Raw genomic sequence first — 15,464 nt, 5'->3', positions numbered from 1 at the left:
TCTGATTTTTATCCCTTACTAAATTCCTCTTTCCTATTTACTCATTTTTAACATCTACTTGTTTCTAGCGCACACGTCGGCACGAACTGTTCACCCCGCCAATCATTGGAGCTACTGTAGTGCCCAATCAAAACAAATTTCAGGTATGATATTTTTGGTCACATGTCCAATCCATTCTCCCCTTAGCTTAGCTGACTGCTATTTTTTTGTTTAGCTGAAGACTATTGAAGCTTTGCTCGGGAGCACCACTAAACTGGGGAGTGTTATTGTCCTTGGGATGATCACACAGCTAAAAGAGGTAAAGTGGAATGCCATATCGCATACTCAACATATTACAGTCGTCCCAGTGACATATTACTGCATCAAAAATTCGATATTGACAGCAAAAAAGCACATCTAAATGTAGATTATAGTGCTACCTCTACTTATGAAGGTCTCTATATATGGAATATGGCTTAATATGAACTATCCAAGTTACAAACCCACTTTTTTTTCCCAGAAGTATTTTCAGAGTATTTTCTAGTTACATACACTAGTGTTGCAGAATTACAAAAATGTTTATATTGTGAGTCAGTGTCTAAAATGTTTCCCTTTTATTGTAATTTAAAGGGGAAATTCTACCTGGAGGATCCAACTGGAACAATTGCACTCAATATGTCCAGGGCAATATCCTTCTATAATAATTTTGAATGGTTTAAATTAATCAAAGTACAGTTTTTCTATTTACCTTAATGGAATTTTGCACCAGTTTCATAATGGTCTTTATACAGAATGCAGTTTTGTACTGGCTGAAGGTAAGGGAAATAAACACAATACTTTGGATTTGACGGTTATGGTTAAACTTAACGATTTAGAAAATATCGATATTGATATTTTAGGCTCTTACGAGGATTCGGAGTTCCATGTCAATGGTTTTGGCACCCCACCTATTGAGCCTTCAACAGCCACCAGGTAAACAAAAAAAAAAAAAGAAGAAATCAGCACTAATGATGATGATAGTTACCATTAAAAACTTGCCTTCATCAGGGCGTACTTTGGCAACATCAACTTCTTCGGTGGTCCATCCACAACATCGGTAAAGGCGTCAGCCAAACTCAAACAGCTGGAGGAGGAGAACGAGGACGCCATGTTTGTCGTGCTTTCCGACGTGTGGCTGGATAGCGTAGAAGTCATGGAAAAGCTCAACCTCATGTTTTCAGGTACATGTCAATACAACAGGTATTTAAATATATATATATTTTAAATAAGTGATGTAACTTTGAACATAATTACCACCAGGATATGCTGCAATGCCTCCCACGTGTTTCATCTTTTGTGGGAACTTCTCTTCCGTCCCATATGGGAAAAATCAAATCAAATCTCTCAAAGGTGAGCTCTTAACATTAATATTAAATAATGCATTTTAGTGACAACTATTCTTATTATAGAGTCGCTGAAATTGTTGGCTGACAGCATATGTGCTCATCCTAATATACACAACAAGTAAGAGCGAGTGCACAATTATAAGGATTTTTTTTTTATGAAACATTTCTCACAATTATCGTCCTTTTTTTTAATTTTTATTTTTTTTAAATCTGCAGTAGTCGCTTTGTGTTTGTTCCTGGCCCTGAAGACCCAGGCCCGGGTACTATCCTCCCACGGTAAATCTCATATTTAGGAATTTAGTTAACTGATATAATTGTTTTTACCACCATTAAAAAATGTAGAACTGTCTAATTACAGACCACCATTATCCAATCACATCACCGAGGAATTCCGGGAAAGAGTTCCTTTCTCTGTATTCACCACTAACCCGTGCAGGTAATCTAACCCTCAACGCAAACTATTTCCTATGAGCAAGACTTAATCGAAGATTTGAACCTGTAGAATCCAGTACTGCAGCCAAGAAATAGTAATCATCCGAGAAGATCTTGTCAACAAAATGTGTAGAAATTGTGTCGGCTTACCTAACACCAACCTGGACATTCCCAACCATGTGAGAATGAATCCTTTGCAATATTTGCCAAGTCCTACTTTGTATTATTTGTCTTTGACGCTACTTTGTTGGGCAGTTTGTCCGGACTGTCCTGTCCCAAGCTCACCTGGCGCCGTTGCCGCTCCACGTCACCCCCGTTTTCTGGGCGTACGACTATGCATTGCGTTTGTATCCCGTCCCCGACGTCATCGTCTTTGCGGACAAGTACGACCCCTTCAACGTCACGCACTTTGACTGTCTTTGCGTCAATCCGGTATGTAAGGATCAAGGTTAAAAAAAATGCATGTTTTTAAATTTCTATTGTTGTCAATGGCAGTCAATAAACTAAATTTGTATGATTATTTTTGAAATGGTTAACATAGGGCTCTTTTCCAAGAAGCGGTTTTACATTTAAAGTCTATTATCCATCCAACAGAACTATTGAGGACAGGTAGGCATGTTTCTATACATTTGGTTTATTTAAAACAAATTATTAACAATCTTAATGATTATTATTATTATGTCTCCACAGCAAACTTCAAGGACTTTAAGAAAAAGCTGAATTTTCTTTTTTTTGTACATTAAAATGTATACAATTTGTTTAAAAAAATGTTTTTTAGAGAAATAAATCATGTTTCTTACACTATGATTTGTTTTCCATTATTAATGATCAGCCTGACATTTGTGATCAGTTGCGACAGCTCAGAAGTTGAAGGTTCAAATCCTACCTTTGGCAGAGCTTGCATATTGTCCCTGTGCTTTTCCCAAAACATGATTGGAAGATCAGTTGATGATTGTGTCCATATCTTCCAATTTAAATCATTTAGCTCATCAAATGAGGTCCATTTTGTTTAAAAAAAAAAAAAGTCCTTATTTCCTCTTGACAGCCAGCAAGTTAGGAGCAGACACTTTAACTTTACCAGGCATGTTTCTGGATAGATCAGCATCCTGTGGCACAAATAAACCACCAATCATTTCCAGTTCCACTAACGACTATAACCATAATAGAATTCTGTACCTTGACACTGCGTAGCAAATCCTTTTCTCTAACTGAAGCCTCTTTGGATTTCATGAAGCTCAAAAGGGCCGTGCGGGCGGCTTAAAAAAAAAAAAACACAAAAAAAACCCTTTAATAATCAGGATTATTTTAGAAAAAAGAATTGGTAAGAAGCAAAATGGCACATTTTCCTATGAAGTATATGGCATACATTAATTATGGATTTATGGATAATCAAGTTACCTTTGCCTTTCTTCTGTGAGCCCGGCGTCAGTTTAACTTTGTGCCTGGAGGTGAAAAAACAAAAACAACATGATTCTTCCCTTCCCTGCTGAGGTTTTGAGTGAAGGGTTAGATGGAAGACATACTTGCAGTTGGAGAGCGCGCTGTAGGGCGCGCACACGGGCACGGCGAACATCAGCACGTCCTCTGGGTGAGGTTGGCCCGTCAGTGAGGTGAGAAGGTTCTCGGCTTCCTAATGTTGACAAGATGAAGAAAGATGGTAGAGTGCTATTCTCAGAATGGACAAACATTGAGAAGTTGGATGACTGTCACCTCTGCGCCGGGGTTGTCTGGATCCACATCATCCTCCTGAAAGAAGACACGAAATTTAAATATAATTTCACGTAGAATTCCCATTAGCACCAAGCAGAATCTCCTGCAATACCTTTTCATCTGGCTCCCCAAAAGCCGCCGCCGCCGCCGACTCCTCCCCCTCGACGGCCGTCTGCTCCGATTTCCTGACATTGCTCGCCACTTGCCTTGGTTTGGGAGGGGGCTTCTGAATTGGCGGCGGCTTTTTAGCCACCTCTTCATTCGCTTTCCTTTTCTTGCCTTTCTTCCCTTTGTCCTTCTCTTCCTTGTTGGTTCCTGCCGACTGCGAAGACAACGACAGTTCAGAAAGAACTGCGTTACTACGTGCAGGTGGAAGCACGTACGTACCCCAAGCAGCTGCATCATAAGCTCCCGGTCTTCTTCATCCTGGTCCTTGTATTTCTCCTTGATTTTCTTGAGCTTGTTCTGTTGAGGGCACATAGTGGAGAATAGGCTTGAATGTCACAATATTTCCTTTTTAATCTACAAAAGATGAAAAAAAAAAAGATTTGATTCAAGAATCTGACCTTCTGGCCTCTCTTGGGTGGCGGCTGGGTCGCTCCTACACCGCTTTTAGATCCTTTATCCACTTCTTGTTCGGCTGGCGCGACTTCACTCTTCTTTACTGGTTTGCTTACTTCTTGCACGAGATTCTTCTTCTTCCCGTCCCTATCAAAACCATATCCCTCGATTACTGAAATCCACCTAAAAAAAAACCTAGTTTAAAACAACTTTCCCCTTTTACTCACCTTCTCTGTTTGGCCGTCATGTGCCTCCGCCCTTGCATGTCGACATTCTGGAGAGAGATTCATTGTTTAAAGTCGTTGTGTGGATGGAATTGTGTGAAAAGTGCTCCGTGCCTGACAACCTGTGCCACCTCTTCTTTGCTGACTGTGACATTCTGAGAGCTCCTAGTTAAAAAAAAAAAAACTGTGATTTATCCCACTTTAAATTAACATTATTTTGCAGAGTTTCTACCTGTTGGGCTGCAGGTGAGTCAGAGTGATGGTAGTGTCCGGGTAGTTCATTTCCGCGGTGGTTTCCTCTCCGTTAACTTCTTCTTCGCTCCCCGAGTCGCTCGGCACAGCCACTGTCTCCTCTGCTTCTTTTTCATCGCCATTTTGGGTCTCGACGTCCTCTTTCTTATCCTCATCGTCACTATCCTCGCCTATTTATGCGTTTATGATCAGTTTGTAATCATGACAAGGACAGTGAGTCATTACCAATGAGCTCTTCCCCTTCCTCCAGCATGTCAGCCGTGCGGGATGCCATTTCCTCTACGTCCTCCTCCACTGTCTTGACTTTGCGCTCACCTTTGTGGCGGAACACGCTCTGTTCGTCCACCTTGAGAGGAGAGAAAATGTCACTTGGAAAATCCTTGGGAAAAAAAAACTTTAACAGTTGAGGGTTTACCTTAAAAAGGAAGCCGAAGCCCATAATCAAGTAGGAAGGCGGCAGGTAGTTTTTCTTTCCTGAGGAAACAAATTGCTATCAATTCTAAAAGGGGTCCAGGGTTCAGTTCCCTCAAAACATTTTAAAAAATATAAAAAATAATAAAAAAATGCTAATAAAAGACTCTAAAATTTGATAATGGATTAATTGAGGTGACCAATGTTTTTGTTGTAGTCTCACCTCTTATCATGAAGCTGCCTGTAGTCAGGTACTCTCCCGTAGGTGCAGTCTTAGACACCTAATTCAAAGCAGACACATGTTTAAAGCCTAATTAATCAAGTTCATTTTGACCATTTTCCAACTCCCCCTTCCCCACTTACCTGATGATGGTGGACCCACCAAGCGCTCGTGACGATCTTAGCATCCCAAGCGGCACTGTAGCACACCGACATCGTACCCGCCTCGGTTAGCGTGCGAGGGGGGATGGGAATACCTGGAACGGGATAGCGTAGACCAGTGTATCCCAACCTTTTTTGAGCCGAGGCACACTTTTTGCATTGAAAAAAATCTCAAGGGACACCACCATCTGAAAATCTTTGTCGCCTATATTTATAATAGTTATTCTCATCGAAGTTTTATCAGCAGAAATCGCATCCAAAATTATTCCAAAATCAAATTTTTCACAATGACCTAATGTCACGGAAATCTGGCCTGTGGACCCTGAACATCTTCCGGTTTGAGTGATGCAAATAACCAAGTAAAGTTATTGATCGCATCATTTTATGATTTTTCTCTAAATATTACTTAAATCTCCTAATATTCCGCAAAAAAAATTGTTCTCACACAGACTTTACGTCGGCAAAAGTTGCTGCCCTAGAAACCAGACAACTTCCGTTTCGACTTAGAGAAAGAGCAAAAAAATTACTGTTTGACAACTTGAATCAAATAATAGTATAATCTACAATTTAACGTCCATCATATTTTGATTTGATTCTTGTAATAGTTCCTTTATAATCTCCTTATATTCATATAAATTTTTCTCTCTCAATATCACATTGTATGACTTCTTGCAATTTCCCACGGCACACCTGACCATTGCTCACGGCACACCAGTGTGCCGCGGCACAGTGGTTGGGAAACACTGGCGTAGACGTGGGGATGAAGACGGCGGAAAAATCCAAACTGGGGTTAACTGACCTGAGGGGTTTTTGATGATGCAGCTGGTGGCGCCATGAAGGTCAGCGTGGATGTAAATGTCACCTGGAAAGTGGCAAAAATTGTAGATTGACGCACAATATTAAGAAGAGAAAGCGAGTGGCGTCTTTACCGGCCCGCAGGTAGCGCTTGACGATCATTTCGTTCTGCTGCTGGTCCCGCCCGGCGATGACAAGGTAGTTCTCAGATGTGATGAACCAAAGGAACTTCTCAAACCTGACAAAAATTAGGATTTTTGAGTAAAGTGAAAACCCTGAACATGTATTATTATGTTCTGCCACTCACCAGTAGACCTTCCTGGCTTTTTGAATGGTGGTTACCGTCTGGACCTCCTTCAGGGTTTGCTGGGTCTTTTTCTCAGCCGATTTCATGGCCTTTAATCGAGTTAGAAGAGCTTTTATTTTTTAATGGTGTCGCCAAAAAAAAAGTGGTGTGAAGTTCTTACCTTATCTGCTGCTTGGATGGTTTTCTGTTCCTTTTTCTCAGCAGTGCGTTTGCAGTCGTAGTACCTGAAGACATTAATAATGCTGTTTTTTGCTGATTTTTCATTCATAGGAGAAAAAAAAGTCCAATGTTCATGGCATTATTACCACCAGTTAAAAAAAAGTTGCCTGATTTATAAACCTACTTTTTGGCATTGGCGTAAGCTGACAAGCTGAGATCCACATCCACCAACATGGGCTTATTCTTCTGCAGTTTCTTGTTCTGACCTTTGTCTTTATTTTTGTTTTTCTTGCCCTTCAACTGAACGACCTCTTTCAAGGCTTCCTCCTCCTCCTCCTCTTCCTCTTCAGAGATGTACGGATTCCTAGAAGAAGATCCATGATTTATGTTCAAGATAAAAAAATGTGACTATTTTGACAAATACTATTTTCAAGATGTCCAAATTGTTCAGATTGTGAGTTTCAGGGATTCAAATCGCTCTCACTTTAAAAGCATGGTGATGTGATTGGTCTGAAGCTTGAGGTCTTTGATGGCGCACGCCACTGGGTCTCCGGCACCCTGCGCCTCCTTGACCAGGGCGCCGATCTCCGTCCAATCCACCTGGTTGGCCAGCGCGCTGCAAATCACCTGCAGTGCCCTCTCTACCACGCCCAGATTCATCTCCACTAGCTCGCCTTTCACTCGGTCCACCTCCTGTCACGTGACCAGACGAGAACGCCAAATTGCTCAAACCACTCAGACGGGCAAGAGGGAATGCATTTGTGGACAAAGTGTTCACCTGAACTTGATGCAAGGCCTCCAGACGCTGCTCGTGATCCCTCTTAACATTCTCTAACTTCTTTAAAGCCTGTTTTTCTTGATGTAAGGCCTTCATGTCGATTTTCTGGCTCTCCATCTTGGAGTAGAACTCATCCACAGCCTGATGAGAAAACAATGGCAGAAGAAAAATAAATCAATGCAAAAATTACAGTATGATACATATAAATCCACTGACCTTGTTGAAGGAGTCAAATTCCAGATAGGGACTTTTTAAATGCTGGGCAAAGAGGAACGGGTGGAATTCATCATACCTGAAATTATAGAAATATATATATATATATATATTTTTTACATTACAAAGACATCAATGAAAATTGTTGGTTTACCCGAATTATATTAAGACTTTAGCAACCACCACAGCAGAAAAAAAACCCAAGAAATATTTGTTTTCTATTGCAATTTGTAATCATTTACCCAAAATAAAATATTCTATCAAAAAATCTGGGTCATGACTTACGTGAGAAGCTCTTCACTGGCTTTTACGGGGGTTAAACTTGCTTTCTTTTCACTCTTTTGAATGATGTAGCCCTTCAATACAAAACATGTAATGGTTTACAACTGGCAACATATATAAAAATAATAATAATAATAAATAAAATTACACCATAAACATACTTTGCCACTGAAACACTCTGTTTTCTCCATGTACATCTCTGCCATTTGCAAGGCTTCCAAGATTTTAGTTGCAACTAAAACATACACACAAATTGATATTAACTTTCATAACTGGCCATGAGTATAAAACATGTAAATGTACCTTGAGAAGCATCAACTTGACTGTCAATTTTCATTGAGCCCGAAAGTCCAGCTTGTATGAAACAATGCTCGATGAGTGTGGCTCCATAAGCTGAGAAAGTTGATCAAAATATACTTTTGGAATATAATGAGCATAAATTGAAAGGACGTCATTTTGTATCAATACGTACTAAGGTGGGGGTTCAGCACTTTTTTCACTTGGTCTCCATTCTGTGCTTGGCTGATGATTTCAGAGAGTCTAGAAGGAGATATATTTTTTAAATGAATTAAGAGAAATAAGGAATATTAGCCGGAACAAACAAATAATCTGGCTGTGGAATGCTACAAACAGCTCTGAATAACTTAAATGTGATATTAATAAAATGACATTCCAGCCAAAATAACATTGAATTTATATAGAGGTACTCATAGAGGGGAATGAGGGGAAAAATTCCATTTTAATATTGTAGGCAAAAGAAATAGGCTAAATCTATGCAATGGGTGAAAAAGTCAGTTTTTATGCATTATTTTTTTGGCTGTTGCAAAAGTTACCGTTGCAACGTAATGAGGGGTTCTGGGGGTCTGGCATTCTCCACGGGGTAGCGTTCCCTCACGGCGATCTTGACATCTTCGGCCTCGGCGTTGCGGAAACGCAGGAGGTTGAGGATGGTATACTCGTGATCTGTGAGAACAATGTTACCCTGCGGATGAGATGCTGGATTAGCTGGGATTTACAGTGATTTGAAGGGAGTGGCACGTCCTTACTCGGTCGTAGAGTTCCACAATGAGGTGGTACGCGGCCTCATCGGAGCCAAACTGGAGGTCAACGATTCTGTCAATGCCAAGTTGCTTTATGTGGGCGAGACGTCGTGTTTTCAGGTGCTTGCGGCACTGCAAATCACATTTTCAATTCAAAATTACATTTGCACAATAAAGATTCCCCTTGAAAAAAATACTTTTTTTTGGGAAAGTAGTAATGCTATTTAGAATAAGGAGGAGGTCCTTACTTTCATAGCAAAACCTGATGGCATCATATTTTTGGGCCATTCGAAGTCTGTGGAGTGGATCCGGATGCCAGATTCCAGCAGGATAATGGCTTTGCTGTCAGGCCTTTTTAAACAAAATGGAAGGGGGGAAATCAGGAAATTTAATATACATCTATACTCTTCATTTTAATTTGATCCTAAAACAGAAAGTTGGCACTCATAATTTACTTTCCCCGGGCCACACAAAATGATGCGGCGGGCCAGATTTGGCCCCCGGGCCACCACTTTGTGCTCTATATTATCTCATTGGTTGCCATTGACGGCAATGGGCGTCCAAATCATTGTAAATAAGAAGATTGATACTGATCATTGCAACAAAAAAAGAGTGATACATTTGCACAGAATAAAAATGATGCAGACGATGACATCATCGCTTTTCATTCTTTGGTGACGTCAGGCGATTTCGCTGGAGATGCAAAGTACTTATGAAAACTTTGCAGCCACATGACTCGAGTGATGAGTGTAATTAGTCGGCTCTGCTTACTTTTGTAGCCGGATGAGGTACGTCTTGTTGTCTATATCATACACGTTGTTCACTCTCATGCCGATGAAGCTGTCACGAAGCAAATCGAAAAGCAGAAAACGTCCACGATGCGTTAAGCGTGTAAATACGTTAGCATATAGTATTGGCTAACGTAACGCGAATATGGAGTCATCGGAAATGCCACTTACTTTGTGTTTATCTCAGAGATAGCAGCCCTGATGTCTGCCGTGGTATACCTGGTTTTCATGATGATTTTAAGTTTCTAACATGAGGGAAATAGCGTAAATGTTGGAAATGGCTTGCACAACAGTGGCAGAACGTCAGATTTAGTACACATGCGCATGAATACCCGAGCACACATCAGACTTGAGACATCTAGCCTCGTGTATGCCATCTATCACAAGCAGCTATTACGCATGCGTAGATTGGACTGAGCTGTTTTCTTTTTCATGTTCACTGACAATTAAAAAAAAATGCTAATCATTAGTTAATGGGCTTGTGCAAGTTGTGAGCGTGCATTGGGAGGATTTTTACAGGGGGAAAAATTATACGAAAAGAAGTGACGTGAAGTAGCCCCACCCAAATGAGCGGAGTGATTTTAACGGCGACGTTTCACTCCCGATATCAATTGGGCTCATTAGGAACTATTTTGTGGCCTTGTTCAAGCATTAGGCTCATGCTAGGCCTATTGGAAGCCAATGTGCACTCATGTTGCACTACTCCAACTGGCTTATCGGTGTTAAAAACAGGGCAAACCTTCGGAATGCGTGCAAGACGTCGTCGAACAGCGAGTGGAGGGACCGGAGCGACCGGAGCCTGCAGCCCGGTGACAAGGCAGGGGAGCTTGCGGTCACCGCCCACCTCTGGAAAAAGGGTATGGAGTGTATTTTTTACAGCCATTTCTCGACGAATAATAATCACAACAACATTGTATTTGGTTAAAGATATTTACATTCAGTTTGTAATCGAGGCATTTAAAAGTATCCATTTAAGAGGCGGAAGACGTCTCTGCCTTTCGCCGGCTGGGTCAAGAGGGGAGGGCAAAAGCGTGGTCCGTTGCCAAGGCAACGGTCAAGCGAGCAGCCGGGTTAGCGGAGCTAAGTGCTCTTCTACAAGCAAATTTCATAACAGTGTGCATTTGAAAGGCCTTGTGCTTACTATAGTGGGTGCTAAAAACAAGGACAAAGCAGAGAAACGCACTGCGAGATGTATTTATCTTGAATCCATGTATTGCATTGCAAAACTGCTGAGAAATAATAATAATAATGCACAATAATATTGTATTTCCCCTTGATTTTCAGTGTATACAATGTGTTTACAGTAAAGGTTTATGACTGTGCAGCTTAATACAGTTAGAACTGTTGTTTAAAAACAATTATTTCTGGGTTATTTATGATAAATAAATCTATATGATATTACTATTGAAGGAAAACTATGATTTGTATTGCTGTTACATATTTTCAGCAATTGATGTAACAATATGAAACACATTTTTTTTAAATGTCAATTTTGGCCAATAGTTGGATTGTAGTGACTCATTTTAACAACCACTGTGTATTACTACCACCAATAATCTTGATTTACTATTAATATTTTTGAATATTGTGTACTTGTAATGAACACTTCTTACTGCAGATACGCAAGTAGAACAATGAATGAAGTTGTTCTCAAATCCCAATTCCCAACCCCAGTGTGCCTAATGGTCCACAAGGGTTTTATAGCCGCACAGTATTCAATATCTATTGAACAGAGTTTCTCAGGCAGAAAAAAAATCTTCCCACTGTTGCCCTGCAAAACTAAAATAGTAATAAAATGTACATATATTATTAAAGGCTACAAAATAATCAAGAAGATTGGCGAAGGTTCCTTCTCCGTGGTGGTCAAAACTCAAAGTCTGAAGGATGGCAAGTTGTATGCATGCAAGACCATGAAGCAAACCTTCAATAGGTAAGCAGGCAAATTCTGACTATGTAAAAGACTATGTTTTTTTTTACCTTATATATTTGGTTGTAAATATTGTGTCCTATCTTGGAAAGTGTGGAACAGGCCAACAATCTACGCGAGGTTCAAGCCATGAGGAGGCTCAGCCCACATGCTAATATTATCCACCTACATGAACTCATTTTGTGAGTCTTTACGTTCATTTCTGTAGCTTTGAGATGCATTATTCACTGATTCATCGTTTCAGCGACAAGGAAACGGGCACGGTTTCTCTAATCTGTGAGCTGATGGAGATGAACATCTACGAGTTTATTCGAGGTAGGCCTAACTCATCCCAACGAAATATCAAAATGACATTTTCACCTTGCGGTCTCAATGATTATGCCGTTGTCTTGCAGCTAAACAGACTCCTCCCCCAGATCAGACAGTCCGACACTACATGTACCAGCTGTGCAAGTCCCTGGACCACATGCACAGGTAACTACCAAATCACTTTGTGCACCAAATTGCTGTAAATTATCTGATTATTTTTGGACTATAATTTTTGTTTTTGTTTGGCTGGGCCTGCGACTTATATATGTATTATTTCTCTCTTACTACACTCACAGCTAGTTATGTTTTATAAGTCTAGAATCTTCTCAATTTTACTATTATACAAGTTTAATGAGATTTAAAGCTTCACCATTGAGTGCACAAATGATCAATAAATAATAAATAAAAAGAAGTAAAAAGTAGTCAACAATAAAAAAATGCCTCCTAAAAATATGACATATATGTTTTTTTTTCCTATTTATTGCATATTGATTGGTGGGTGAGATTTATAATCTGAAAAATACCTATATATAAATATATATATATACATAAATTACAATGTTATTTTATTTTTTTACAGTTCTGGGATCTTCCATAGAGATGTGAAACCAGAAAACATTCTGATCAAAGTGAGATTTCTTTTTTTTAATTGATCAAATCATCAAAAGTGGGACTTATATTGATATATCCTATTCTTTTTTTTTTTTTTTTTAGCAAAACACTCTAAAGCTGGGCGACTTCGGCTCGTGCAGGAGCGTTTACTCCACCCCACCGCACACTGAGTACATCTCCACACGCTGGTACCGTGCCCCCGAATGCCTCATGACCGATGGCTACTACAGTCTCAAAATGGACATCTGGAGCGCCGGTTGTGTCTTCTTCGAAATTATGAGGTGACCATCTAACTCAGGGGTGTCAAACTCCCTTTGATCTGCGGGCCCAATACAGCTTAATTTGAGATCAAGCGGGCCGGACCAGTAAACTCATTGCAAAATGACATACAACTAACAATAAGCCCACTTTTTTTCCTTTGTATTAGTCACTAATACTAATAATTAGTGCAAAGAATGAGTAAATTATCAAAATGTTTATGAAAAGAATTTTCCTTTTACATTATGAACAAGAGAATAACATAAGAACATAAATAAATGTCAATTCATGTTGTCTGCACATACTTAAACACCGCGCCCCCTAGCGGATAATACAAGAACTACAAACTTGCAAGAAAATTCATATTTTTTTATACAATGCAGCTTTCTTCCCCGGGCCGCACCAAACCACCAGGCGGGCCTATTTCGGCCCTCGGGCCGTATGTTTGACACCCCCAATACAACTCATCTACTGCCCTTGACAACTACAGGCATCTATCTAATGCTAATCCAATTCCACCTTTCAGTCTGAACCCTCTTTTCCCCGGTGCCAACGAGTTGGACCAGATTGCCAAAATCCATGACGTCCTGGGTACTCCCGACCAAAGTGTTTTACGCAAATTTAAGCAGTAGGTTGTCACGCCCAAACTTCTCTCATTTTGTGCCATCAAATTTCTCCATTGACCAAAAATGACAAGCAATTTGGCCGCCATTTGCAACGGGGCCGATTACGTATCGCGTACAGGTCTCGAACAATGCATTTCAACTTCCCTGCCAAGAAAGGCAGCGGAATATCACGTCTGCTGCCCAACTGTGCCGCCCCAGCCGTCTCGCTGCTCTATCAGATGCTGGCTTACGACGCCGACGAACGCATTACTGCAACCACGGCCTTGAGGCATGCTTATTTTCGGGAGATACGGTAAGTTTTTGGCCCTCTAAACCTTTTTACAACAAAAAAATAATAAGATTTAACTCCTTAAGAAGACTTTTTTATGACATCATAACAATATGTTTTCTATGTCAGGTTGGCGGAGAAGAAAAGTGAAAGCAACTCTGGAGTTGGTGGGCTATTTGAGAGTGTACATAAAAACATACCTCAGGTGACTTCAGACCTCTTGTGGCGACCCACTCGACTTAGCAAGCAAATGAGGGGGCGACACACCCGGCCCAACCCTCTAATTACCGTAAGTTCTTCAGAGAGACAACAACATGTACTAAAATCCAATATAATGTGACATAGTTTATGCATAAATGGCTAAAATACAATGTAATATGTTCCTGAAATTTAAGAATGTTATTTTTTTCTTAACAAAATGAATGCAATTTAGAAAAATTAAGGGAAGAGTTATTGGATTTTACCATTTTTAAGCTTTAAAAAGGAATACTACTAAAGAATAGAAGTAGAAATGTCCTATTTTTCAACTTTTTCTTTAAATTAAAACTAAATATGCTAATGAACACTCCAAATTTAAAAAAATATACGAGTTGTTTTCCAGTCAGAATGGATAAGACATCAAGTATTTCAAGGTCATCATAATACCTACCTTTTCATATAAAAAAAAACAACAACAACAACTGTATCCCTTTTGTTCAGCACAACCCAAAACACACAGACGAGCCCCCCAGCCGACGCAATGGCGTCCACTACCAACTACCCAAAATCAAAATGACCTCCCCGGGACCGCAGCGCTCTGTCCCGGGCCCTACAGCGTTCGCCTTCAACTATCGGGGGGCTCTACCGGCTATTGCCACAAAGAAGTGCCATTCAAACTTGGCCAAGGTAAATACTACTTTCTAGTTAATTTCCCACCCAAAAAATCCTTATTTTCTGAACATCCACACAGACCAACAACCAACAAATGACGGACCCGAAAACAGGTTTAATGCCACCTCTGGACAAGATGCACTACTGAAGATAACCCTCTCCCTATTTTTGCTGAGCAGAATAAAGATAACATTAGCCCCTTTGTTACTCTGCTTTACAATGAAGGGCTTGACCATTAACGTCCAATGATGTGACCAAGAATCGTTTTGTTTCTACATAGAAAAATTGTACCAATGAACCAATTATATTGTCATTTATTAATCTGATCTGTAATTATACACACACACTGTAGATGTTATTTAGCACTTTTATGCTTACCATGTAGCCTACCAGGCACCTTTATATCCCTGATGAATAATTCTGCATTTTTGCTGTTGTATCTGATGTAAAAGCCAATAAAAAAAATGAAAGTATTGACTTCTGACTGATGAATATATATTTTTTTTAATTAAAAAAAATGCAGAGGGTGTCTTGTTATAAGTGGCCGAAACACCCAATGACGTGTGGGGCAAACAACTGATGATGTGGCGTGCAGGTGGCACCACGTGATCCTAGCCAAATCCCACCCCATGTAAGACGATATCTCCAATCACTGTCAATTGATGTGCTGAATATTAAGGGATATTTAACACCTAGTCCTATAAAGAAGTCTGATGTCTGGTGTCAAAACCAGTGACCGCTGCGAAAGGGCAGCTGACAACCTGGGAAAGACCTGGTGACGGCCTGAAGAGACTGCTGGCAGGAGGGAATAGACCCCAACGGGGCTGGCATGGGTTAGCTACCCTTGCTGGCAGGAGCCTTTCACTACACAGTGTCTTGGATCCACCCAATTATCGC

General features: G+C 40.3%; 3 protein-coding genes across 5 annotated transcripts in view; 2 read left to right on the top strand and 1 right to left on the bottom strand.

Annotated features, from left to right (window-relative positions):
* Positions 1-2,600, top strand: part of pole2 (polymerase (DNA directed), epsilon 2) — a 3,780-nt gene extending 1,180 nt beyond the window's left edge. Inside the window, exons 6-19 of one of the 2 annotated variants that reach the window (XM_077731059.1) lie at positions 69-143; positions 215-298; positions 610-666; positions 746-794; positions 879-951; positions 1,027-1,199; positions 1,279-1,368; positions 1,428-1,482; positions 1,581-1,640; positions 1,723-1,800; positions 1,867-1,975; positions 2,052-2,228; positions 2,338-2,405; positions 2,487-2,600. In XM_077731059.1, coding sequence (XP_077587185.1) covers positions 69-143; positions 215-298; positions 610-666; positions 746-794; positions 879-951; positions 1,027-1,199; positions 1,279-1,368; positions 1,428-1,482; positions 1,581-1,640; positions 1,723-1,800; positions 1,867-1,975; positions 2,052-2,228; positions 2,338-2,405; positions 2,487-2,505 — 1,167 coding nt within the window. In that variant the 3' untranslated portion in view covers positions 2,506-2,600. Of the gene's footprint in view, positions 1-68; positions 144-214; positions 299-609; positions 667-745; positions 795-878; positions 952-1,026; positions 1,200-1,278; positions 1,369-1,427; positions 1,483-1,580; positions 1,641-1,722; positions 1,801-1,866; positions 1,976-2,051; positions 2,245-2,337; positions 2,406-2,486 lie in introns of both variants that reach the window. The other variant, XM_077731061.1, reaches the window with a different exon arrangement.
* Positions 2,415-10,185, bottom strand: nemf (nuclear export mediator factor). The gene is made up of 32 exons (XM_077731058.1): positions 9,869-10,185; positions 9,681-9,749; positions 9,158-9,260; positions 8,916-9,041; positions 8,703-8,851; positions 8,342-8,409; positions 8,173-8,262; positions 8,031-8,104; positions 7,873-7,943; positions 7,591-7,666; positions 7,375-7,515; positions 7,081-7,289; positions 6,781-6,960; positions 6,598-6,661; positions 6,438-6,526; positions 6,265-6,368; positions 6,135-6,197; positions 5,318-5,430; positions 5,178-5,235; positions 4,959-5,017; positions 4,769-4,889; positions 4,524-4,713; positions 4,414-4,456; positions 4,295-4,341; positions 4,073-4,214; positions 3,894-3,971; positions 3,619-3,828; positions 3,507-3,542; positions 3,320-3,426; positions 3,195-3,238; positions 2,973-3,052; positions 2,415-2,902 (listed from the first exon to the last, which is right to left on the bottom strand). Exons 1-32 carry the CDS (start codon positions 9,925-9,927, stop codon positions 2,825-2,827), a joined length of 3,141 nt encoding a protein of 1,046 aa, XP_077587184.1. The 5' UTR covers positions 9,928-10,185; the 3' UTR covers positions 2,415-2,824.
* On the top strand, positions 9,588-15,044 carry mok (MOK protein kinase). Of its 2 annotated transcripts, XM_077731063.1 has the most exons (13): positions 9,588-9,697; positions 10,430-10,554; positions 11,513-11,627; positions 11,717-11,806; positions 11,869-11,939; positions 12,020-12,098; positions 12,514-12,562; positions 12,648-12,826; positions 13,330-13,431; positions 13,548-13,721; positions 13,827-13,986; positions 14,397-14,582; positions 14,647-15,044. In XM_077731063.1, the coding sequence occupies exons 1-13, from the start codon at positions 9,693-9,695 to the stop codon at positions 14,713-14,715; spliced, it is 1,404 nt and encodes a 467-aa protein (XP_077587189.1). In that variant the 5' UTR covers positions 9,588-9,692; the 3' UTR covers positions 14,716-15,044. The 2 variants fall into 2 exon arrangements, with proteins under 2 accessions (XP_077587189.1, XP_077587188.1); XM_077731062.1 differs by lacking the exon at positions 9,588-9,697 and having other exon boundaries at positions 10,103-10,554.
* Positions 15,045-15,464: the final 420 nt, after the last annotated feature.

This window comes from Stigmatopora nigra, chromosome 13, assembly GCF_051989575.1.
Source record: "Stigmatopora nigra isolate UIUO_SnigA chromosome 13, RoL_Snig_1.1, whole genome shotgun sequence".
Classification (NCBI taxonomy): Eukaryota; Metazoa; Chordata; class Actinopteri; order Syngnathiformes; family Syngnathidae; genus Stigmatopora; species Stigmatopora nigra.
Note: the sequence above shows the minus strand (reverse complement) of the source record. Positions and strands in the feature narration are given on the sequence as shown.